Source organism: Peromyscus leucopus, chromosome 4 (genome assembly GCF_004664715.2).
Source record: "Peromyscus leucopus breed LL Stock chromosome 4, UCI_PerLeu_2.1, whole genome shotgun sequence".
Taxonomy (NCBI): domain Eukaryota; kingdom Metazoa; phylum Chordata; class Mammalia; order Rodentia; family Cricetidae; genus Peromyscus; species Peromyscus leucopus.
Window position 1 is genome coordinate 61310600 of NC_051066.1, and position 26109 is coordinate 61336708.

At 48.3% G+C, this 26109-nt stretch overlaps 1 protein-coding gene across 1 annotated transcript in view; it reads right to left on the bottom strand.

Moving 5' to 3' along the window:
• The window catches only part of P2rx3 (purinergic receptor P2X 3), a 36656-nt gene that overhangs the window by 6607 nt on the left and 3940 nt on the right, over positions 1-26109 (bottom strand). The window contains exons 3-9 of the mRNA XM_028894222.2: positions 18964-19099; positions 18501-18572; positions 18243-18306; positions 17605-17698; positions 17261-17338; positions 16440-16581; positions 15808-15944 (exon numbers count right to left, since the gene is read on the bottom strand). Coding sequence (XP_028750055.1) covers positions 15808-15944; positions 16440-16581; positions 17261-17338; positions 17605-17698; positions 18243-18306; positions 18501-18572; positions 18964-19099 — 723 coding nt within the window. The remainder of the gene's footprint in view (positions 1-15807; positions 15945-16439; positions 16582-17260; positions 17339-17604; positions 17699-18242; positions 18307-18500; positions 18573-18963; positions 19100-26109) is intronic.

Genomic DNA, 26109 nt, shown 5'->3' on the forward strand with positions numbered 1-26109 from the left:
GATGAGACCAAATGGGTCATTCCTAGGAATAAGCTCTCTATGAAGGTCCGAGATCTGAGGATGCCACTTGGCTCTTCTTAAACTAGCATTTTGTCCCTGAGCAAGTCGCCCAACCTCCCCGAGACTTTTACTTTTACTAAAAAGGAGGGAGTGGGCTATGGAGAGAATGAATTAAGAGAGCTAAGCTTCTTACCCTAAGGCCAAGATAAAGAATATTATCTTTATTTGCCATAACTCTCCTTGCTCCTAGAGATAATAATATTAGTAACAATTGTTGCTAACATATACTAAATTCTTACTATGTAGTGCATAGTACATAGCACCCACAGAGTTCTCTGTAATACTGTAGCTGCCAGCACATCCTGAGTACTAGGTACCAGCACTGTACCAAGTGTTTTACACTTACCAATTCACTTTATTCACAACCACCCCCGTGACATTAAGTCCTGTTGCTCTTCTTACTTTACAGATGAATAGGCAGGATCAGAGGGGTTAAAAAGTCTAAGCCATAAAAGGCAATAGTCAGGAGAGTGAATCTGGAATCCAAGCCCAGTCCGTCCAGGTGCAGAGTCCATGCTCTTAGCCGGCACCGTGGTTTAACATGGTTTGTCGCCTTTGAAATGCATGTTGAAACTGAATCTCCATGGTAAGACATTAAGTGGGATGGACAGGACCTTTAAGAGGTGATCAGGCCCTCTCCTCATGAATCTCTGTTCTTGTGATTAACAGGTAAATGGGTTAAAGAGTTATAGCAAGAATGGATGTGTTGGGGCTGGGAGGTGGCTCAGCAGTTAAGAGTACTTGCTGCTCCTGCAGAGAACCTAGGTTCAGTTCCCAGCACCCACATGGCGGTTCACAACTCTCTGTAACTCCAGTTCTGTGGGATCTGATGTCTTTTGACCTCTACAGACACCAGGCACACATATGGTGTACATACATACATGCAGGCAAAACACCCATACACATGAAATAGAAATAAATACAACTTAAAAAAAAAAACGTGTGACTGGGTGTGGTGGCACACACTTTTAATCCCAGCATTTAGGAGGCAGAGGCAGGTGGATCTCTGTGAGTTCTAGGCTAGCCTGGTCTACAGAGTGAGTTCTAGTACAGCTAGAGCTATGTAGAGAGACCCTGCCTCCAAAACAAAACCAAAAACCAAAAACCAAAAACAAGGAGTGGGCATGCTGTAACAGCAGGTCCAGCCGGTCTCTTGAATGCTACCTGCCTGTCATTATGGGATGTCCTGTGCTGCCTCATAACTCGGACAGCAAGACCATCTCCAGATGTCCCCTCCACCTTGACCCAGAATCGTAACTCAAAATAAACCCTTTTCTCTGTCCTTCCCCAGCTATGGTAACAGAAAACGGAACAGGATGGTCAGAATTCTAGATTGTTCTCGGCCCTCCCTCCCTGATTAGGTCCTGACTGAGGGAGGAACTTCTGTCCGTGCTTAGGAGGGTCTATTGCATTTGCTGGTGCTGCTGACTAGGATGAACCCAGGAAGCACAGGAGGGCCGCTCACAGTGGGAAGACGGGACCTGTTCCCCTGCAGACGCAGACGGAAAGGCTGGCCTCTGCTGGAGCCCCGCTCTGATCCCGCTCGTTCTGAAGGTCTCGGCCAGGAAGTGGGGCTGACGATAAAACACTGCCACTCAGCACCGTGGCCTGGAGCACAGGCCCTGCTAACATGAGCGTCTCTGTTTCCTACCACACGGTCCTCCCTCCCACAGCACACGCCTGCCTTCCTGCAAGTCCCGAACATGTGCCACAGACATGTGGAGCTTCGGCTCATGCTGCTCCCCTCCTTCCTCACCACCCTGCGAATTCACCTATTCATTCATTAAGGCGCAAGCTCAGACAAGCTCTCATTTTTCAGTAGTTAATCAGTGCTTAGAGTGCCTACTGGGCACTGGGCACTGGGCACCACTGACACACTGATGAGCTCTAGTGCTGTGAGAGGGAGGGAACTATCAGTCAGTCACACAGTCCAAAATGGGGCACAGAGAGGGCCTGGGAAGCTGAAGAACGCCAGTCTAAGAGCGCAGCGGTAGGTGAAGACTTTTGTTTTTTCTTTTATTTCTTTCTCTTACTTTATTTTTTGAGACAGGGTTTCTCTGTGTAGTTTTGGAGCCTGTCCTGGAACTCACTCTGTAGACCAGGCTGGCCTTGAACTCACAGAGATCTGCCTGTCTCTGCTTCCCGAGTGCTGGGATTAAAAGCGTGCGCCGCCACTGCCCGGCTAGGCGAAGACTTCTGGCCTAGACTCGACTGTAGGCAAAGCACACTGAGACCGGAGGGATAGGTGAGAGTTGGAGGCAGCAGCCCTGGCTGAGAGAACAGCAGGATCTTTTGTGGGAAAGGACATGTGCTTTTGGAGAAGCCAAGAGTGTAGAGACGGACTGAGGCGGCTGTGGCCCGGTCCACCTGCTCTGCCTAGGACAACCAACTGTATACATCTCCTCCCAATCCCACGTTCAGTGACTTTACCCTTGTAGCTTGACCACAGTGGAAAATTTACTCTACGGACAATGGCATCCTATTCCCCAGAGAACAGGTTTGCCAGTGCAGAGAGCTATAGTGGTGAAATTCCTCTGCCCTACTGTCCCATCTCCATCAGGACCCAGGCTCTGGAACTACTCTGGTGCGTGGTCTGTGGGCTACTAGGCCCACATTACCACCTGTGTTTGGTCTGGTGATCCCAGCAAGGGGCGGAGGAAACACTTACTGGAACAGCAAATGAATTTCTCAGATTCTTAACCCCGCAAAGACTGAGTTTCTCGGTGCCAGCCTCTGGGCATCCTTCTGCTGGCTGGGCGTCTCCAGATTCTCCCAATTTGGCAGATGGGACTAGGATGGCGGTAACAACATGCTGTTTTCTCTCTCAAACAGAAAACATTTAGATCCGGCAGCTGGCTAGGTGGGAAGGTAGGTGCCACTGGTGGGGGACGTGTTGGGAGGAGAGAGGACAGAAGGTATGTGGAGCACTTACACAAGCTTCGCCCAGCCTAGAGGCTTCTCACTCTGCTACCTTTAGGCCTCACAACAGCTCAGCAGGGTGCAAATAGCCCTAGGTGGCATAGGGACTTAGACATGGGACAGTCCTAGGGTCTGAATCCTTGCTTTGCTACTTGAAGTGCTTTATACAACCTTGGGAAATCTCTCTCTCTCTCTCTCTCTCTCTCTCTCTCTCTCTCTCTCTCTCTGTATCAGTTTCTCTATCTGTAAGGTGGACACATCAGCATCTGGTGGTTAAGGGGATTAACTAGGGATGGAAGAGAGAGGGGAATACTTAGGGAGAGCCAGGAGAGGGAGAAAGGAGAGATAAATAACACTAAAGATGTTTTTTTTTTTTTTTTAAAAGCTATTGGGAAACACACTGTTTTATAAGCTTACATATATATATATATATATATATATATATATATATATATATAACATATTAATACATATGTTAAATGGAGTGATAATGCTTCCCACAAGAGCCATAGACTATTTAATAAAAACCACAGTGCTAGGCATGAGAAACCTCCCTCTGAGTTGCTGGTCAGGGGAGCCCAAGAGGTTACCATCATTGTCCTTGGTGTCTTCTAGCTTACGAAAGTAAGACTTTAGCGCACTCTGAACACAGAACTTGGAAGCATTAAGCTAGAAATGACCTGCAGCCTCTTTCCTGAGGACTGGCTCTCATAGTATCTCAAGGTGCTATACAAGCTGCCAAAGGAAAAAGGCAATCAGTGGGTCTATCCAGCTGTAAAGCCTATGAATCACAACAATGACCAGCAGGGCAAGATATCACTAACGGTGTAACAGTGGTACTTATATCTTGGTGGTAACCAACAACTGTCTAATTGGACTTAAGGCTTTCTGGAAGGAAATCATGTCTCATATTGTAAACCTAGCCAACCACCCAGAGCTAGCGGTCATAGATTTCAGAGGAGAACCGACTACTGCCACTTTTCTAAGCCAGTATATCTCCTAACTGTATTCTAAATACTAATCCTTATACTTACAGGTAAGGGTAGCTCTCAGCTCTCATAAAAGGAGTTTCATTTTGCAGATGATAGAGACCATTACAGAAAGCCACAAATAGTCAAAATATAGAGAACAACTAACTATGGGATGCCTATCCCCAACTGATACAACACAATCCTTACATACACCCAAGCCTCAGAGCATGGGAGAGGGGGCTGGAAAGACTGTAAGAGCCAGAGGACCAGGACTCCTGCTGTTAGATACGATTTTCTAGACAGGGAGGCTGTATGCACGAAATCACAACAATATAGTTGTCTAAACAAGACCTGCTGACATGCCAGTGTCAGTGGGGAACATTTTCCAAGGCCTCACCCCCCTGAAGTATTACAGGTAGTCAATGGCTGCCGACAGAGGACGAATCAATTTTCTCCAGGAATCAGTCCCCTGATGTGTTGTTCAATCCTAAGTGGCAATCCCTAAACACAAAATTGAATCAGTAGGGTGTGTGTGTGTGTGTGTGTCCTGTTTATTTTCACTTCCTTTACTTTTTTTGTTTTTGTTTATTTGTTCTGTTTTTTTGTTGTTGCTGCTGCTTTTGAGATGGAGTCTCGCTACGTAGTTTGGCTGGCCTGGAACTCTATGTAGTCTAGGATGGTTGTGGTATTCTTCCTGCCTCTGTCTCCTGAGTGTTGACATTTCATGGTGTATACCACCCCACCCAAACTCTCTTTGATTTTACAAGCCACAGAAAAGCACAAAAACTGTCAGGTAAGGGACACGGTTGGGATCTGAACTCAGGCTGCTCAAATCCAGAGTCTGCTACTTCCTTAAGGCAGAAACCGAAAAGGAGTTGATGGCGGCTTCAGAGGGGGCGGGGCGCTTGTTAACTAGGTGCTTCCAACAGCACCCCAGTTGCCTTGCGGAGGAAAGCCCCCCCTGCCTGTGACTTGTGATCTCAAGTATTAGAGAGACAGCTCGAGCAACTGCCAGTACTGAGCTGAGAAGGGTAAGAAGAAGAGGAGAACCAGGGCTGGAGCTGTTAGGGAGGAGAGGCATCACTACCAGGCCAACATAGAAAGGCTGCTGCGCCAGACACACGCAGGAAGCTGCTGTGCGCTGCTCCTCTCTTGCCTCTAGAGCAGGGGTTCTCAACATGAGGGTCGCAACCCCTTTGGGGTGGGGATGAGGGTGGGGTGAGGTATGGGGGAGTGGGGGCGAATGATCCTTTCACAGAAGTCACATATCTGAAGTTTACATTATGATTCATAACATCAGCGAAATTAGTTATGAAATAGCAATAAAATAATTTTATGGCTGGGGGTCACTACAACGTGGGGAACTGTATTAAAGGGTCGCAGCGTTAGGAAGGTTGAGGACAGCTGACTAGAATGAGTCACTGCTCTCTGGGGTCTGCCGCCTTGCCCTCTGGTTTCTGGAGGTGTGGTTGATGAGTGGTACTGGCTGGCGACTAGAAGAGAGCAGGAGGAAGAGGTGGGTATTTCTTCTGCCTACTGCTTCCCAGCCCTGTCTTGGTTTTGCCAGTGGCTCTTTCTGTTTGTGATTGCTGCTTCTGGTTTAAATCTGGGCATCTAGTCCTCCCATGATGACTACAATCTAGGGTGGCAATGGCCCTGTGTGTTCCTCCCCATCTGCTTCGGCTCCAGGGTTGGTTCCTTGGGTGTACAGTTCTTCCCAAGCCCTGGCTCAATGCACTTTCTTACTGAGACCTTCACAGAGACACCTGTTCTGTGACCAGGCAGACCAATCCCTGACACTGGACCGAACTGAGCCGTTTTGTGGCCTGACAGTACTGTGATGCTTCACACGTGTTCCCTTGTGCCGTTAGCAGGAACGGATAAAGGATGAGTAAGTACAAACGTCAATTGCTGTAATAAATCATTTGTCAGATGTGCTTCTGTGGGGCAGGGTTGAAGCTCCATCCCAGTGTGACAGGGCTATAAATAACAGTGCACACTTCAGCAGCCCCAGCTTCCAAAGCCCTTCCCCGGCCCCCAATCCTAGACACCTATGTGTGTTAATTTAGGCTGCCAGAGTTTAAAAAGGTTTTATAGTCCGTTTTACAGAAACGGAAACAGGCCCACAGAGGGGATGAGACTTGCTCTCAATCACACCAAGTGTCCTTGATTTGAATCCATATCCTGGGCTCTAACTACTTCACCCTTGTTTGATGGTGGTGATGATGATGATGATGATGAAGAAGACTGTTATTGAGACAAGGTCTTACTATGTAGTCTAACCTGCCCTGGTTGGCCTGGAGCTCACTATGTAGACCAAGATGACTAGGTTTAAAGGCAGACAGATTATTCTTTTTGTTTGTCTTCTGTAGGCCAGCCTGGCCTCAAACTCAATATGTAGCTGAGAATGACCTTGAATTTAGGATCCTCCTGCCTCCACCTCCCAAATGATTCCAGGTGTGCACCACCATGTCTGATTTTATTCTGTGTTGGGCATCAGGGCTTTGTGTACACTAAGCAAGCAGTCTACAGCTGAGTTCCATTCCCAGCTTCATCTTAATTATTATTCTTAGTCACCCTTCAGCAGTCCCAGGAGGTTGATTCCAGGAGCCCTGTAGAACTTATATAAAATGGTACAGTGTTTGTCTATAAACTATGCACATTGCCCTGCATGTGTTAGATCCTCCCTAGGTAACTTATAATGCCTGACGAAGTGTATATTCTGTCAAATAGTGGCCATGCTGTATTGTTTAGGGTATAAGAAGGAAACAAAGCCTGCTCTTCTTTGGGGCAGGTACAATCGCTTCCTCAAGTATCTTTCATCTATGTTTGGTAGCGTCCACAGATGCGGAACCCACAGTTAAGGAGGGCTGCCTGCATTTTTATGTATAAACAGCTTTGCTATTGGGGTTTAGGTTCATCATTCTCTTGATCACAGGAACTGGCCTCATTCCACTCTCCGTCAGCCATGAAGCTCAGCATGTGATAGAACCAGAAGCTGAAAGAGACCTTCAAAGCCATCCCCTCATTATCCACGAGAGTTTCCCCTCTTGGGGCCTGCCTGAATGCTCCTGTGCAAGGATGCATGCAGCCAAATTTAGCTTTAAGTAGTGCCAACCATTGCAAGGGCTTCCCCATGCTGAGCTGACATTCAGTAATGTTTGCTGAATGGAGAAGGTTTTTTATCACGGTGTACAAATCCCTTGGAAGCACTCATATCTGTTTAGAAATGATTTGTCCTCCCATAGAGTAGTGGAAACTCCTTCGTAAACCAGGACCCAAACTGTTAAACCAGCAGGAAAAAAACAGCAACAAACATGCAGGATCTGGGCTGACTTGGGAGGGAAAATCCAGGCCTGGGATTTGGGTTTCTCTGTGAAGGAGGTGCCGTTCTCAGCAAAGCTTTGCCTGCTGGGAAGTAATTTTGCCAGCTGAAACACACTTTTACAGTTGATTCTGTACCGATAGGAAAATATCGCCTGGCAGTCTCTTTGCATCTGGGATGGGGGCCACATCCTCAGAGCCTGCTGGGACTCCTCCCCTGAGAGACAGGCCCAAAGCCAGGTTTATTTATTTAGAGTCTATGGACCTGATCAACTGCAAAAGCAGCCTTTTAAAAAGTTGTCTGCTGTTGGTTTTTAAAAACATATCACTAGCTGGCTGTGGTGGTACACACCTGTCATCCCGGCATCAGGAGAGTAGGAGGGTTAGTGTGAGTTAGAAACTAGCCTGGCTTGCATAATGAGCTGCAGCCCAGCCTGGGCCACCCGGGGAAGCAGAGGGTGGGGGACAACCTTACTGGTCCTACTAGCTTACTTGTAGCTACAAGTGTAGGCTGTGGGGCCAGGCTGACGGCCTTTGAATGCCTTCTTTGGTTCTAGATAAGGTATGTGGCCATGTCCAGGTAAATGAGACCCCCGAGGCCCAGAGTTTCTCAGAGGTGAAGAGATAACGCCCTTGGCTCCTTGGTCAGCACTCAACAAGTTTAAGATCCTATTTTTCTGTTAATAACACTGATTTCTGTGCTGCCAGACGGACATGGGTGTTAAAAAGGGCTATACGCACCTGGACCAATGGTCCCCTCTCCCACGGACATCACAGAAAGGTGAAAAAGGAAAAGGACCATGGGGACATGCAAGCACACCTCATGGAAGAGGCCTTCCCAATTACGGTTTTCTGTGGAAGTGGCTGCCTTGCAAACACATACTCTGTGGCTTTTGAGAAGAGGAGGGGAAATCCAGATTGCAGAGGGAATGATGAAAGCCAGGGCCCACTTCAGCTCTGTCTGTCAGTTGGCCTGGGAGCTTGGGGATCTGCATGCTGTGCTATGGAAGGGGAACCAGGCCAAATCCTGAGCTTCATGAAAGCTGCTGTCGGTGGTGCATTTCCAACATGGAACGCCTGCTGGAAACACCTAGCACACGAGCACACGAGGAATAGCTAGCAGATGAACAAGTGGTTTGGGTTTTTTTGGTCCCAGACGCGGAGAGAGGAAATCCAAAACCGTGTTGCCTTTTAGTAGCAATGCTGTCTTAGGAACTCTCAGAGGGGAACTGAGAAATCAGACGTCATTAAAAGTGCTTCTGTTCCCCACCCCCACCCCCAGCAGTCAGCACAGGGTAACTCTCATAAGCAAGTCACATAATGGTTGGAAGTATGCTAGAAGAAATGAATACAAACCAGGTCTCAGGCTCTGAGCCTTGATGAAGTCGGGTCATTTCTGGCAAGTTTCAAAACCTTTCTCGGTGGAAAGGTGTGGTGGTTTGTGAATGAGGTCAAAGCACAGGTATAGGTGTGAAAGGACCTCACAGATTCAACGCTGAGGGCTTTTTTTTTAAAAAATAAAAGATTATACACACACACACACACACACACACACACACACACACACACCCTGATTGGGGTTTTGCCTGCATGTATGTCTGTGTGAGGGTACCGGATCCCCTGGAACTGGAGTTACAGATAGTTGTGAACTGCCACATGGATGGTGGGAATTGAACCCAGGTCCTTTGAAAGAATAGCAAGTTCTCTTAATCACTAAAGCCATCTCTCCAGATGAGGACCAGAGGTGAGTTTTTGAGGTCTTCAAAGACATGGAATTTTAGGTTGCATATATATAAATGTATAACTGACTGAAAACACCCCTCCCCCGACCTGGCCATCTAGGATGCTAACTCCTGTGAGGGATCAGGACTGTATGAAGAAAAGGAGCCTATGTTACTACTCTGTGTAGGTCTTATATTTGTAGACAAATATCTTTTGGAGGCATGCTAGGGACTGAACCCAGGGCCTTGCACATGCTAGGAAAGTACCCTACCACTGAGCTACATCCCTAGCCTAAAAAAGCATCTTTTAAGAAAACTTCTATTTGTAGATAAAATGGCCTCTAAGAACAAAACACAAATCTCCTGAAAAATTGCTTGTGTCTGCGAGTACACGCCTTTTTACTGGGCAATGTTTCATACTTCCATTGGGGGCATAAAGGGTTTGGAGACCTCCACAAGGCAGCAGAGGGACTTGGACTGGATCTCACATGTGTCCCCTGGTCCAAGCTTCTCCCTGCCTTGGTGGGCTGCTTTGCCTCTCTGTTCTGGCTGCTGGTGGGGCTTCCCGCTCCTCACATGCTCATGCCTCTGGAGCTCTAGCCCCTTTCGCAGGCCCTGTGATTTCCCTGCACCCTGCCCACACTTTCAAAGCAGCCCCTTTATTAAGCTCTCCTCCAATTACTCAATTAAAGTCTGTCATTTGGTTCCTGCTGAGCCCCCGATAGATATGATGTTATAAATCTGTCGTTAAATCACCAATGCTCACACATGCACACACACATGCACACACACACACACACACACACACACACACAGAGACTTGCTCTCACTTGGCCTAAAACACTTAATCACTAACAAACACATGTATGCTCTCACAAACTCACCATGCTCACATACTCACATACAACAATTAGTCCAATTTAAAATCCTGTACTGAACTGAGGTGAACAGAGGGCATACCTGGGCTGCAAGATTCCACCCGAGTCCTGTGTCTAAGCTACAGGATGCCACCTCCTGCCTCTGGGGGAGTGAAGGGGGATTGTCTTTTATCTGTATACTGTTGAGCTGCTAGTTCTTATTTTTAGATATGGCTAAACTTTGTCCACCACAAATCCAGACAACCTTAGCAACTGCACTCTCAATATGCTTGGAAAAAAGCTTAAAAAAAACAAAACAAAACAAAACAGTAAGTTAAGAGAGCTTTAGAATATCTAACTATACAGAATAGACAAACCTACATGTAAAACCAAAATAGTCTCTCAACCAAGCTGCATGTGGGGAAGAACAAAACCCATTAGGGATCACACAAAAATTAACTTAAATGGAGAGAACCAAGTCCATTAGGTAAGAATTGAAGAGAGATGCATCCTGAGGCCACTTTTCCAGTAACTGGACCTGACTCATGACCAAGAGGCCACCTTATGAAGTAACCTTTTGTTTGGGGTTGTGTTTTAGGAAAACAGATGCCAGGAGCTTGGACAGAGTGACCTCTAAGGCTACACTAAGATGCTCTCATGATCTTCGACAAATTACTTCCCCTTCAGAGCGTCTGTTTCCTCTCTGGAAAGGGACAGCTTTGTCTAGATGTGCCCACGGGATCTTTAACACCTAGACAATACCAAAATCAATGATTCTGCAGGCAAAGAGCTGCAGAAAGCAGGGAGGTGGAGGCATAGAAATGAGCCGGAGAAGTAATTAGTGATGGAAGCGCAGGTCTCTAGCTGCCCCTGGGTATCAGATGTGCGGCTTAAAGCAAGGCCAATCTTGTCTGAATAATTCCTCTCTCTCCAGAGCCAATGGCAACAAAAGAGTGGTGAGAAATCTGGCTTCTGTTGGAGGGAGAGACACATGAACTTCTCTGGGAGGCAAGAGGCCAGGCTGTGGATTGTGCCACTGGCATCTGCTAGTATTTTCATACCCCAGGAACTCGGGTTCTTTGTTTTTCAGCAGGGTGGAAAGTATCAATCACCTATGCACGCGTTACTGAAAATTAACAAGCGTGGATGTCCCTAGCTTTCCTGATTGCGGTAGATATCATTCAAGAAAATTTATTCACATCCAGGACCCGCATGTACTAGATGTGTGACAGTGGCAGAGTGAACTCAACGAGCCTGCCTTTTCTCGTCAAGACAGTGGAAGGATTGCAGCACCGACCTTCTAGAATGGGTGCGGAACAGACAAAACACAGAATGTTACGCACATGGGGAGATGAGGGTCAGTCCTACCGCTAGGTAGCTTTGTGAGATTTAAACAACAGCATGAAATCACCATGTCACAGAAACCACGGTGTGTGCCCTCTTCTCTTATCCGAGCATTCAGAAAGATGATTTTGTGGCCTCCCCACCACACCATCAGTGTGGCCTGGAGTGTCTGTATATCTACTGCTGTATGAGAGGGTGGTGGGGGCCAGGCGGAGAGATGTGACAGAACTTAGGCAGTGCCCTGCTTGGCACGGATGTCATCTGTCTCCCGATGGCAGTTTTCTTTGGGCTCTCTGAGAACGTTACCCAGGGTCCAACAGGGCAGTTTTGCCTGCCTTGTACTTCTGGCTCTATTACAAGAGTAAGTTATTCAGGCTCCTCAGAGGAGCTGATACCTCTCAGGTGGCTCCCCTAGATCCTGAATATGACACTGGAAGAGTCCTTGGAGGTCCTCTTTCCAGTCTTGTCCAAACCAACAATCTAAGCTAATTTATTTATTTTGAGACAGGGGCTCAGATAGCCCAGACTGACCTTGGACTCCCCATGTAGTCAAGGATGACTGTGAACTGACCCTCCTGTTTCTACCTCCTGAGTGCTGAGGTTACAAGCAAGTGCCACCATTCCTGGTTTTAGGTTTTACATGATTTCTTGAGCTGGGGCTGGGACCCAGGCTTCTTGCATGTTAGGCACACTCTACCAACTGAGCTACATTCATACCCTCAACCAAAGCTTATTTTGAACTAAGTGTATCTCCAGTCCTATTGCGCCTAGATAGGGCACAGTCACTGCATAATCAACAGGAGATATAGAACTCCAAAGAAGTTCTTCCTCAAATGAAAGGTACTATTCTGTATGATACCTGTAGTTGGGGTCTTCATAGCAGACATGGTCTTCACAAGCATTTCTGTCAAATGAGTCATTTGGAGAACTGAAGACTTTCTAATGGCCCAAGGGGAGTTCTAGTATGAAAACTTGTACTTTAGATTGAGAATTTTATTAAAATATATTACTATTTTTAAGCTACCATACAAATATCCTTTGTATTGATCTCAGTGTGATGAACTGACTGAATAAATATGCCAATTTCTTCCAGTGAGCCAAACAGTATTTTTAACCTACTTTAAAATATGTGTTGTTTCCTATGGTTTTTTAAACTCTGGAGTTGATTATGAAAGCAATTTCAATTTTTAAAAATTCTTCTTTCCAGAGAACATACATATATATATATTTTAAACTATCAAATGTAAAGCTTAATGGGACGGGCCATTATTTTTTAAAGTTGCAAAGTAAGGTGAAAAAGAAAGTGGATTATTATGGTTAATCTTGAATGTCAACTTGATTTGACTTAAAACACCCAGGATACCGACTTATGGGCATGCCTTTGAGGACTCTTCCAAAGAGATTTCACTGACGGGTGAAGACCAACCCTGGAAGTAGACAGTACCATTCCATAGGCTGGAGTACTCACCAAGTACAAAGGAGAAAGGAAGTGGAACCAGCATTCCCCTGTCTCTGCTTCCTGACTGAGGATGCAACAGTGCCCTGTCCCCTCACACTCCTGCTGCCACGCCTTCTTGTCACTAAGGATTATGCCCTCTAACCATGAGCCAAAGCAAATCTTTCCTTCCTCAATTGCTTTTGTTGGGCATTGCATCACAGAAGTCAGAAAAGTAATTAATGCAAAAAAAAAAAATTGGTACCGGGAGCAGGGTTACTGCTGTGATAAACACAATCACGTGGGTTTGCAGGCCTTTGGAACTAGTTGGCTGGAGTTCCGGCTCCAGACTAGAGAAGCCCTAGAATGACACAAGAAGAGAGTGACGGGCCACTTTTTGGCAGGTCTACAGCGGAAAAGAGCAGCAAGGACAGTAGAACACATGAAGCGTGTAGTACGGTGAGAAAGGAGTATAAGAGAGTTTAAAGTAGATGTAGAGAAAGCAGCTGGAGTTGTTGAAGAAATCAATGTCATTCAAGGGAACTGGCACTCTAGGACAATAGGGAAGGTACCCTCAGGGTGAGGCCTCACTCACAGGAAGCTCCCACTTGTGAAAATGCAAATTCATTTGAAAAAGAGAAAGCCTACATTAAGGATGCTAGCACCAGAACCAGAGGACAGGCATTCTTTGCCCCCAGTGGCCACATAGGAAAGTGTTTTCCCAGGGTTGGCCTCAAAGGCACACAAAGGTTGCGATAACTGTTGTCTGAGAGGGTTATGCTACATCTTGATCACTCGGCAGGATTTTCCATGTGGCACTGCTTTGTAGGCAAGGAGGATACAAGAATGAAGGAGTCCCAGAGTGGGCATTGAAGCCAGGCAGTATGTAGTTGGGTGAGGTCAGACTCCCTGTGAGGAGGCATCAAGAGGATATGGCATGAAGCCGAGAAGGTGAAGCCTGACTTGCAATGAAGACCCCAGGATACTGGAGATGCTAGTAATGGAATGTTTTCCAAGAAGAACTGCAGGTATGAAGTGGAGCTGGCCCAAGAGAGAGTCTATGCGTACAGTAGGCACGAGAACCAGAGGACTGCAGCTACCCAAGGGAGTTGCCGCCCACACGATGCCGTCAAGAGCCCCGGAAGCTGGACATGGAAGTACAGGATTTGGTGTTTGCCCTGCTGTGATCCAGTTGTACCTTGGCTGAGTCTTGCTTTCTTCTCAATCTTCCTTTTTGGGAATGAGAATGTTTTCTTCATGATATTGTATACAAGAAGTATATGACTTGTAGGCTTGACTTTTATAGGCACTCACAGATAAGAGATTTCTCAAATCTCACAAGAGAATGTATTTACACTTCTGAATTTTGGGAACTGTTGAGATACTGGAGACTTTTAGAGATGAACTAGATGTCTTTTGCATTACAAAATGAACACAAATTTTTAGGGATCAGGGATGGAATGCTTTGATTTAAAAATGATATGCTTGGTTGTCAAGCTGATAAAACGAAGCCTTGTGATAGTTAATCTTGATTATCAACTTGGCAGAACTTAGATTTACCTAGGAGACAAACTTCTAGCCCTGTGTGAGGGAGTGTTTAGATGGGAAGACCCACCCCGGATGTGGTGGCACAATCCCACAGGCTGGAGTCTCAAATGAGCGGAAAGTGGGTGGAGCATCTCTCCCTGTTCTTTGATCGAGGATGCCATGTGACTAGCCACCTAATGCTCATGTTGCCACGACTCCCCATCATGATGGACTGTGCCCTCAAACTGTACCAAAACTGCTTTCTTCTGGAATGTTTCACAGGAGCAAAGAGAATATCTAATACACACATCATGTAGCTTCACACTGGAGACTACTACACCAAAGGGAAGCTTGAGCGACCATTCTTCAGATGTGGAACAATGTACTCTTCTATGTATTTTGCCCCCATCATTGCCCTTTTAGTTTTCTTCACCTTTTTTAGCATATAACATTGTGGACTTAATCAGCATCCTTCTGGGAGTTTGGGAATTTTCAGAAATGAAGGGAAGGACTGGGGAGATAGCTCATTTGGCAAAAGTGCTCAGTGTGTAGGCCCGAGACCTGAGTTCAGATCCCCAGAACACATGTAAAAGTCAGATGCAGTGGCACAGGTAATCCCTGAAGCCGAGTCAGGAAAGTCACCACAAGTGCATAGACCAGCTATCCTGACGTGCACCATCCTGCCTCAGACAAAGCAAAGAATAAACGCAGCTTGTTCTCTGACCTTTGTAAGTGCACATGTGCATACGCACGCACGAGAGAGAGAGAGAGAGAGAGAGAGAGAGAGAGAGAGAGAGAAGAGAGAGAGAGAGAGAACAAACCTGAAAGCCAAAGCACTCTGCGCACTGGCCAGTGGGCCCCTCGGTGAATAAGCACACTACCAACGCTACCAGCTTTTCACAGACAGGGCCATGACCAGGAAGGGGTTAAGGACTTGTTCCAGGCCCCAGCTCATCACCCTCTGCCTCTCCTCTTTCCCTTTTGCCGAGTGGAAAAACTCCCCAAAGTAGAAATCCTTTAAGCCTCAAAGCTATTTAGAATATCAATGAGATGATATTTTAAAAACCATTTTTTCCCCAGAAAAGCATGAAAGAACTAGTGATCATTATAGTTGCTGACTGTGAACCATGGGATTTCCTGATTTTAGAAAGAAATGTCAATTTACCATTTTGGAAAAAGAAACAATGCCAGATATTGTGCTTGCTTTGTGGGAATAAGAATCTTAGAAAATTCAGGCACAGGGCAGGGAAGGGGGCTAGTTGGACATGAACGAGGCACATTATAGCTTCAGGAACAGAGCTAAAAACAGGCAAGGAATTACAGAATCGAGTACTCCAGGAGACCTTGGCCATCTGGTGTAACTACTGTCCTCAGCAGATCCAAGGTGGTCGGACCCCCACCCCCACCCCCCGGAGCTGAGGACCAAACCCAGGGCCTTGCGTTTGCTTGAGCTAAATCCCCAACCCCTGGACCCCTATTAATGACAGGAATCCATACCTCATAGCACAATTCACCAGTCAGGGATGGCTAACTGTCAGGAAGTCCTCCCCTAGCTTGACTGAAACCCTTCCAAATGTGCATTTTTGCTTGAGACGAATGTCTCTGGAGCTGCCTGTGGCCTCTGCCCCTGCTCAGACAGCAAGGTTTACCTGAAGTTGTAGCCAGGGGAGACGTTGCTTTTCTCAGAAACTCCATCCAGCCGAGTGAAGGAATATTTGGGGATACACTGGTCCCAGGCCTTGTCCAGATCGCACACCCAGCCGATCTTAATGCCCAGAACTCCACCCTGAAGAAAGGGCCAGATATGAGCTCTCCTCTGTGCTCAGTCAGGGCTGAGGATTTGTGATGAGTGATTTCTTTCCCTTCTCTACATGGGAGGTGACAGGGAGGAAAGAAGGTCACTGGTAGGGAGAGGGTGACCTTGGGGAAGAGCCTGGAGCCTCCAAGTCCCTGAGATACAACACGGGAAAGAGACCTGCTGCAGACCATTTTCCTGTGTTGTGGCACTTTTAAGAGACCAAAAGCCTCTTCTGAGGTGAAATGGGATGATAGGAATGGGAAACTGAGGCTTGAGGAAGTAGAGGCGAGATCTCTGGGGGGAGAGATGGATGGGATTCAGGATAGGAATGGATTCGGGGATCTGCATGTCTGGATGTTTCCACCAGGTGGCACTGTCTTGCTGTGGCTCCTGCCCAGCATGCCGGTGGTTGTCCCTGAAATCTATGGGAGGGCTGAGCTTTCCAGGTAGGTAGGGGGTCATGGAGAAGAGACAGGTTCTTACCGTGCGGGCCAGCTTGGCAAAGTCTTGCCCAGCGAACTTAACCACATCCCCTACCCTCAAGATAGGGCAAAATGGGGCCCTTTCAGGGTGGAAGCGGCAGGTCTTTATGTCCTTGGCTGTCAAGTTGGGCAGGAGGTTTCCCCTGGGAAGGAAAGAGGAGAGAGACGAGGCCCAGAATTAAAGACAGCTATGCCTAAGTTTCCTCCAGTCTTCTGGATGCTTGCAGCCCTCCACACCCAGGTGGGGACATCTTCTTGCACCATTTCTCCGTCACTCCCCATCTACCCACCCTCTTTCCCTGCATGGCTTTGTAACCCTCATCATGTTCCATCGAATGATAGGGCGATGAATGTCCGGCCAGGGTCTCCAAACTACCAGGCTGGGCTCCTGGTGAGCAGAGTCTTTCCTAATTGCTCTGTGTATCTCCACAGTGCCTGGCGGGGTGCTTTGCACATGGCTGATTACCACTAGGTAGTTGTCGAACGTACGAGTCAATGTAGTGAGGGCAAACTAAGACAAAAACCAAACCAAACCAAACCCAAAACAACAAGCTCCAATTGAGGGCTGTAGGTGGGAAGAAATAAAGTGACAGACACTTCAGACTCCAACTGCGGGAGGCCTCGGCGTCCACAGCCAGCTTTTGTTGTCTTTTCCCAGCTCCAAGCAGAACTCCTGTGTGGGTTCAGAGTTCCAAAGCGGGGAAACTGGCAGAGACATGGGCTCCGTGACATTTGGGATAGGAGCCCCAGGGAGATGAGTAGATGGGGAGACAGTGGGGGACCTCTAAGGCAGACTGAACGAGGGAGGAATTGAGGACTCACTTCTCAAAGTTGAAGAGAGGGAAACGGATGCTATTCTTGATGAAAATGGTGAAGTTCTCAGCTTCCATCATGATAGGCCTGTGGGTGAGAAAGGCGACTCAGCTCTCCAGAAGAGGGGAGACAGGGGGCTTTTCTCAGCAATTTGTGTGTGTGTGTGTGTGTGTGTGTGTGTGTGTGTGTGTGTGTGTGTGTGGTGGCTCTTGAAAGGAGACATCTTATGAACCAAGGGCCTATGGGAGCAAGGGTGAGAGGCAGAGGCAGGGCAAGGGGGATGACACCCTGAGATACCATCAGCTGGAGACACACAAAACCCTTCATATGCCTGGGGATGCTCAGAGTCTTACATCTCCACGGTGTCCACTTCGGTGGGGCACCAGCCCTGGATCTCACAGGTCCGGCGAACAGAGCTGTAGTTCACACAGCGGCCCGTGAGGATCCCTGGAGGGTGGAGCCGCATGACCAGGTGGCATCCTGCCCCCTTGGCACTCCCATCCCCCTCCTCACCAGGGCCCTTGGCAGGTGAGCGAGGCAAGCCAATCTGCTGCGCGTGTCCTGAACAGCCCAGAACTCTTCTTCCTGCCTCTTCGTCTGAGCTATCCTTTCTGCCTAGAACGCCCTTCAGGAAGCTCCCTCCATCTGACCAGATCTTCCTCATCTTCAGGTTACCTCCAGGAGGGCTTTGGAGCCACCTCTTAGAACCGTCCTCGTTCCCTCCCCTGGGGCTCCGCTTTGTGTTTCCTCAATACCACTTCCTACCCCCACCCTACCACTGCAATACCTAGACTGAACGCTTGGGGCAGGAGCCATGCACCTCCACAGCCCTGACTGCTTCTGGCACCCAGCAAACCTCTTGTAACACTGACAGAATTCCGTAGAATAGGCTGGACCCCTTTCCTGAAACGGGCTATCCCAATGGAGAATTCACTGCCTTTTAGAGTTCCATGAAGGCTTGGAGTTGGGTGGAGGAAAGGGCTGCACTCACCCCCACCCGGGAAGCGCTCAGGCCCACACTGGCTGTCGGACACACAGCGGTACTTCTCCTCGTTCTGTGGGGGGACAGGGTCACAGGTGTATGAGGGACCCTCCCTCGGCCCTGGTCCCATTGCCTCCCACGAGTTCCCGGAGCGGTGGCTTCTGGTGGGTGGCAGGTCCAGTCACAGCTCCAAGGCTAGCCGGTGGGCCTCTGTTCACACCACCTGCCCGCTCCTGCCCGTGCGCTGCCTTGACCCGTTCCACTCACCTCGGGACAGAATCCTTGCATTTGATTCTCAGTAACGATCATCTTGGTGATGATGACAAAGACAGAGGTACCCTTGGGAGGAAAGGGGAGACGAAAAGAGCCCCATCCCAATCTGCAGGGCAGGAAGTGATTTCTGCTCTGCAGGAGCAGGAAGCCCCAGTCTGCCTGGGCTTTGGCCAAGGTGGCAGGGCTAACAAGGGGCACAGCTGGCATTCAAACCAACTTCTCCTAACCACCTGGCGGCCCCTCTTGCTCTCTTTCTGTATTGTTCTCCACGGAAGCACAGGCGCGACAGGGTCGGGTGCTGGGGAAGTCCAGCTTCTTCATGTCCAGTTCTGCACTTTGGAGGGCAGGTTCTTGTTCCCCCAACAGTACCGGAGCCGCTGGTTCAGGATGCCTGCCCCTCTGTCCCCACTCTCCCCAGACGTGGGCATGCACATGTCCCTAGGGTAGGGCACCATACCTGGGGTGGGGTCACATAATCGGACACGTCCATGACTCTGTTGGCATAGCGTCCGAAGCCTTTCACCTTTGTTACTACCGAAGACTCAATGGCGGTGTCCCGCACTTGGTAGGCCTTCTCGTGCAGGAAAACCCACCTGCAGCAGGAGAGCAGGGGTAGAGAAAGAGTCCGCAGGCTCACCAGACGGGGGCTGGGAAAGGTCTCCTTCCCGCCAACATTAGAGTCATTTGGGGGTGATTGGTAGGCACAGGTGTTGGGGGTAGGAACCAGGATGAGTCCTCGGTTAGTGCAGTGAGTCTTCATAACCACCTCCAGGAAGCAGCCCTTTTTCTAATTGCCTTCCTATGGAAAGTCTTACTATTCCAGCACTGCCATGGGGTGTATAGATGTGTGTACGTGTTTGGAGGCCAGAAGTTGATATTAGTGTTTTTCTTTCTGAAGTAGAGTCTTTCTGTGTAGCCCTGGCTGGACTACAGCTCATTTTGTAGACCAAGCTGGCTTTGAACTCACAGAGATGCACCTGTTTCTGCCTCCCCAGTGCTAGAAATTAAAGGCCTGCACCACCATGCCTGGCATCAGAAGTTGATCCTGAGATAGACATTCCAACATCACCTCTATCACTGTCTACCTTATCTTTTTTGAAACGAGGTCTCACCGAATCTGGTACTCAGTGACTGGCTGGCCAGTGCGCCCTCTATCCACCGTCTGCACCTGCCAGCACTGGGCTACCAGTGTGCACTGCCATGCCTGGCATTGTTTTTTAAAAGATTGCACTGGGAACTCTAGAACGCTAGGAAAGTGCTCTATCAATATTGAGCTACAGTCTCAGCCTACTTGTGATTTACACATAAAAAAAAAAAAAAAAAAAAAAACCCTGGAGTTATTTTTAACTCCTAAGAAGAATTTCCACCCCCTTGTGGGCCATATGCATGGCCAAAACTATTACTGATAATAAGGTCCCCCCTCTAGAGAGAGAAGAGACAGAAGGTCCCAGGCTGCAGACCCTGTGCAGACCAAGCTTTATGCATAGTTGTGCCCTGTGTGCCAGAACAAGGCAGACATTTAAGAAACTGAGGGAAAGTCCATGGAGCAGGCTACTTGGTAGTCTTCATCTGGCCAATGGTCAGCTGGGAAATTAGGAGGAAGGGGGGTATGGACAGTGGTTGTGCCTCTGCCTGGGAGGCGAATACTGTTGAGGAAATGGGGGTGCTAATCTTATTCCTTGCATTGTGCTTCCACCTAGTGGTCATTACCTGTCTCCCCATAGTTTGAAGTCATTATGAGACCAAGGGGAGGAGGCAGGAACCCCTTTCTTCCATTCCCACCTGCTTTGCAGCCTCTCCCAGGCCTCCCTGGCAGCAGGAAGGCCTCAGACTGCCAGCTCTGCTCATCTGTGAAGGCCTGCCTCCCCGTGTGAAGAAGTCACCACAGACCTCAGGGCTTAAAACAATTGGTCTCTATTAGCCTGACATTTGGGCCTGGTGGCACACTGGAAGGTCAATGCAATTACTGTCTTTATTCTGTAGGTGAGAAAAACCTGTCAGATAGGTTTGGGAAAAGATGCACACTCTATACAACAAACTAGTAATCTGTTAAATTTTGTTAACCTTATTGTTATCATTACCACTACTGTGGCTATGATATTGCAGTACTAAGGATGGAACCTGGGGCCTCACAAAGGCTAGGCAGGCACTCTACCACTGAGATACACTCCTCAGCTTGCTGTGGGATGTTCTGTATGTCCTGTGGGAGCCCTTCTTGGGTTCCTTGTGGCGTTACCCAGCAGGTCCGTATAGAGGATGATTAGGACCATGGGCCTGAGTGCAGGTGTTTGAGATGGTCTGCACTTGGCTGTGCTGGGGGATGGTCTGTATGTCAAGTTGTTCTGATTGGTCAATAAATAAAACCTGATCGGCCGTGGCTAGGCAGGAAAGATAGGCGGGAGTAACAGAGAGGAGAAATAAAAGGACAGAAAGGCAGAAGGACTGTGCTGCAGCCGCCGCAATGACCAGAGACACTGCAGCCGCTACCATGACCAGCAGCATGTGAAGACGCTGATAAGCCACCAGCCACGGGGCGAGGTATAGAGTAGTAATAAGCTCATAAGAAGTAAAGATACTAGTTGTGTATAAGAAGTAGAATGGGTTACTTAAAGATATAAGAAAAGTTAGCAAGAATGGGTTACTTAAAGATATAAGAAAAGTTAGTAAGAAGCCTGCCACGGCCATACAGTTTGTAAGCAATATAAAGTCTCTGTGTTTACTTGGTTGGGTCTGAGCGGCTGTGGAACTGGCGGGTGACAAAGATTTGTCCTGACTGTGGGCAAGGCAGGAAAACTCAAGTTACATCAGCTCACTCATCCTACTTGACCACAGAAGCCAGTTTGGGAGAGAGAACGTGTGACAGCTGGCAGACTCGAACAGCATACTTTGGAAAGGCTGGGTTAACATCCTTTTCTGCCTTTCCTGAAGGTTGGGAAATGGTACCAGAAGATGACAGGAGGCGTTTGGGACAGTTTAGCTCAGAGCATACCTTCTGTGGGCAACCCTGGCAGGGCAGCTGCAGAGGCAGTACTTGGGTCGGGCAGGCATGAGGCATTTGAAAGGAGGCAGCGGGTGTCCAGCCCAGGGACTCCTGTCATTGAGTTGGCCGTGAACAACGCTTCAGAAGGTGATGGACACCACATGGCTGCGAAGACTGGGGAGCTTGCTTTTCCATGTTTTGTGTATGCTGAGGAGATGTTTTTAGGGGTGGAGGTTGAACTGTATGACCTTTGAGGTCCTTATACTGTTAGAAGATCAGAAGGAAGTTGCTTTCAGACCACTAAGGGAAGTAGAGTCACTTGTAGGACAGACTCAGTCTTTCTTACAGCATCACAGGCTGATCTTTGTGAGGCCTTTGTTCAGTGAGTGGTTCAGTACCATCCCCATAACTTTTAAACCTCTCTCTCTCTCTCTCTCTCTCTCTCTCTCTCTCTCTCTCTCTCTCTCTCTGTCTCTCTCTCTCTCTCTCTCTCTCTGTGTGTGTGTGTGTGTGTGTGTGTGTGTGTGTATGTGTGTGTATGTAATTCCTCAGAAGCTATCTACTTTTGAATTACTTTTGTGGGAGTGGGTATGTGTATGCCGTGGTATACATGAGGAGGTCAGAGGGCAACTTGTGGAAGTCAGTTCTCTTCTTTTGTTCTGTGGGACTTGGAGACCAAACTCAGGTTTTCAGGCTTGTTGGAAGGTAGCTTTACATAAAGGCTTTCTTACTGGTTTATCATCTCTCTATCTCTCTACCATCTATCTATCTATGACCGGGTCATAGATCGATCGATCTATCTATCTATCTATCTATCTATCTATCTATCTATCATTTATCTATCTGTGATAGGGTTTCTCATGTGTCTGTCTGTCTGTTCATCTATCTATCTATCCATCCATCTATCTGTGACAGGGTCTCTCATCTATCTGTCTATTTTCTATCTATCTATCATCTATCTATCTATCTATCTATCTATCTATCTATCTATCTATCTATCTATGACAGGCTCTCTCATCTATCTATGTATCTATCTATGTATCTATCTATCTATCTATCTATCTATCTATCTATCTATGAATGACAGGCTCTCTCATCCATCCATCCGTCCATCCATCCATCCATCAATCCATCCATCGATCCATCCGTCATCTACCTACCTGAGACAAGGTCTCTCACTTTTACCTGGCACTCACCAACTAAGCTGGCTTGACTGGCCAACAAACCCCAGAGTTCTGCCTGTCTCTGTTTCTCCAGCACTGGTATTAGAAGCACATCCAACAGTGCCAGGGCTTTCCCACACAAGTTCTGGGGCTGAATCTAGGTCCTTGTGCTTGCAAGGCCAGCACTTTACCCATTCAGCCATCTTCCCAGCCACTCTATTTTCACTTTAAATGCAAGGCAAGCCATCATTGTATCTATGGGGCATAATGTGAATGTTTTGGTGCATGTATTCCTTACAGAGTGAGTCTATTAAACTAACTAACGTAACTATCTCTTACATTTGTCTGCTTCGTTTGGTAGCATCATCCTCTTGGATTCCGAATGCTTTCTCGCAGGAGAGAAAGAGGGTGGAGTCGCATCTCTGCCGAGTGGCTCTGAACCTGTTACCTGCTTTATTGCGGCTGCCTTGTAGCTGCCGGCAAGTTGATTAATGCACCATTAAGCATTATCCACATGTTTGTAAAATGCTCTTCTGAGCACCACCACGCCTTTATAGAAATCTGCAGCGCTGTTTGCTTTACCACGCTTGCAAGAGTTTTCCCTTTGAAGGGGAGGAATTTCATTAAGGTCCCATTCACCATGTTATGTTCCAACAGAGATGGAGGCAGCATCTTGTTACAGAATCCAAGGAAGTTATCTGAAAGAGCACCATTAGCTCATGGCCTTATGCCCTCTGGAATGATGGGGAATGAGGTCTGGGGGCCTGACTCTCTAATTCAGCTAAGATGGTGGCTGCTGCTGAACACTCATCACGGAGTAAGCCACAGTCCAAACAGACTTCTGGAACTCCAGGGTGCCTTGTCACAGGACTGACGTGCTTCTTGATGGTGAGCTAAGGAAATGGTTCTTTGAGGCCGGTACCCTGTCCTTAAAGTCAGGGCACATTTGTGGATGCAAAGAGCATTCAGAGTGTCGTATCATACACCAAGGCCCAGACACTATGGACACTGACCCAGTCCGTAAAGCCTTGGTGAGAGAGCTGTGTCATGAACATTGTGCCACGATTGGGGAAACAAGACAAAAGCTGACTTGCCCAAAGTCACACAGCTGGGGAGTGGGTTCCGAATGGCAGTCTGCTCTGGACCACTCCCAGCCACACCACTGTGGGGTCCGTAGCTCTATCTCAAGGTCAGACCCCTGCTTCACTGACAGAAAAGCATCCCTTAACTCAGGAAGGTCTTAGGAGGAAGGGGCTTGGGATGGAGAAACAATTAACCAGTCTTTTCCTCCTCCTCTTCAAGACTCTTTGTATGCCCAGTAGGGAGAGGAGACCACATTAGAATTCTCTCTGAGTTAACAAATGGAAGAATTTCAGTGGCCCCATGGGGCTGAGCACGTCATCAGGGTAGCTAGCCATGGGAGGTGAAGGGTTGCTTCATTTCCAGAACAGAGGGGCTGAGGCTGTCTCTAGAGGCCAGGGCTTAGGAGATGCTGCAGGCCTGAGCCTCTGATTCTTGGCATTTACTCTGCTGCTCCGACTTCTTTTTTTTTTTTCCCTTGCATTTTCTGGTTTATTATTTATAGAGCGGAAGGCGGTGGCAGCTCCTTGGCAGGTGGGATGTGCAGGAAAGAGGCCCAAGCAGCATCCCAGCACCCTCCCCGGCTACCCCAGGGAGTCAGGGAGGAGGAGGCCAGGGAGTAGGTGTGAAATGTGCACAGCTGTGTGTCAGAGGAGAGGGGTCTTTTTAGGAAGGTGTGAGCTGGGCAGAGGGAAAGAGGGAGGCACAGCAGGCAGTCCAGGAACGATAATCCTCACCACATTTAACTTAATACTACTGAGTCACCGTCTGGGGAGAGGCACTCGGCTTGTGTCATCTCTCGACCCAGCACTCCCCGACAGGAGCTACTCTTATACCCATTTCCTAGATCTTGGGGACTGAGACTCACAGGCCTGTCTCAAGGCGGTGTCAAAGCAGGGATGTCACACCGTGCGGTCCCTTCATCCTGAGGCTGTGGTGTAGGGAGAAAGCGGGCAAACAATGGGTGTCACTCTCCTTGGTACCTAGAGGATGAGGGATTCCAACTGGTGCTCCCAGCATGTCACCCAGTGTGCTGGCAAGGAGCCTTGGGTGCCACCTGGGAGTCAAAAGCATGGTATCTCCAGCCCTAGGCACACCTAGGGTGGGTGAAGGAATCTGGGTGAAGTGGTGTCAACCACAACAGGTGTCAACAACAACCAGGTGATTAGAGAGTGTGTTGCTGTGAGTGTATAAGGTGAATGCTTAGTTCATGTTGCACACTTCCTAGGTAAAGCTGTGTGTCCTGACTCCCTGGTTAAGTGCCACAGTAGTCACTGTACATCCTTTAAAGGGACGGGGGCAAGCTGGCTCAGGGCGTGAAGGCACTTGTCACATCTGAGGACCTGGATTTTATCGCTGGAGCTCACACGGTGGAAGGAGAGAACGGATTCCCCCTCCCCCCAGCTCCGTTGTTCTCCGACCTCTACACACGTCCATGCTCCACTACCGCACAGAACGAATACAATAAAATACATAAAAAATGAAAACCTTCCCAGTTCTATCGCGTCTTCGAAGTGCTCTCTCTCTTCTTTAGGCTCCCCCACACCCACTTCTACTCCTTTCAGTCCCTGCACACCCGGGCAGCTCAGATCTCACCAATGCACTCTTCCTCAGTCTCAGTCACACGCGTGGGCTGGAGAGTGTCAGTAACGTCCCTGCCATTCTTTATTCTCCTGTGAAAACGAAGGGGCTCGGGGCATGCCAGCTCTGGCCTCTGTGCTCCCAGGAGCCTTTCTACACTCTAGCCTCGACTCCCATTAACTTTTCTTCCTCCCATAGACCGAGATCTTTTCACAGAGGTGGGTCCTCTGCCTTGGGACTTCTTCCATCCTTCTGTTCATCTGGTTGCTTCTACCCATCCTTCAGAACCTAGGTTGAACATGCCATTTCTAGAAAACTCCCCCTCAGTTTCCAGATGAAGCCAAGGGCCTCTACAGGGGCAGCCCTTTTGGTGTTGTCGGATTGTAGACACTGTTAAAACTTTGCATTTGTTTGTGGGTAATCACTGGATTAATACCCATGTCTTGCCACATTCACGGGTGTGATGCTTACAGGATGAAGACCCCGTCTGCTCCTGTCCACGGCTCTACTCTCAGTGCACAATGCCTGGCATGAAGAGATGCTTGATGCGCTCTTGCTAAATTAATCACAATGGGTTCATGAAGTCACGTGGTGTTTAGGCGCCTATAAACAGCTTGGGCCAGGGGGCTGGGCTGCCGAGTGTGCTGATGTAACTGCAAGGCACTGTTCCACGGGGAGCTGTCAGGCTGGTAGATGGATGGGGTTGCGTATGGAGACGCCAAAGAGCCTCTCTCATGGTCCCCTGAGCAAGCTGGACTCAAGCCCCCAGCACTGAAGGATTCAATCGGATTCTGATGAG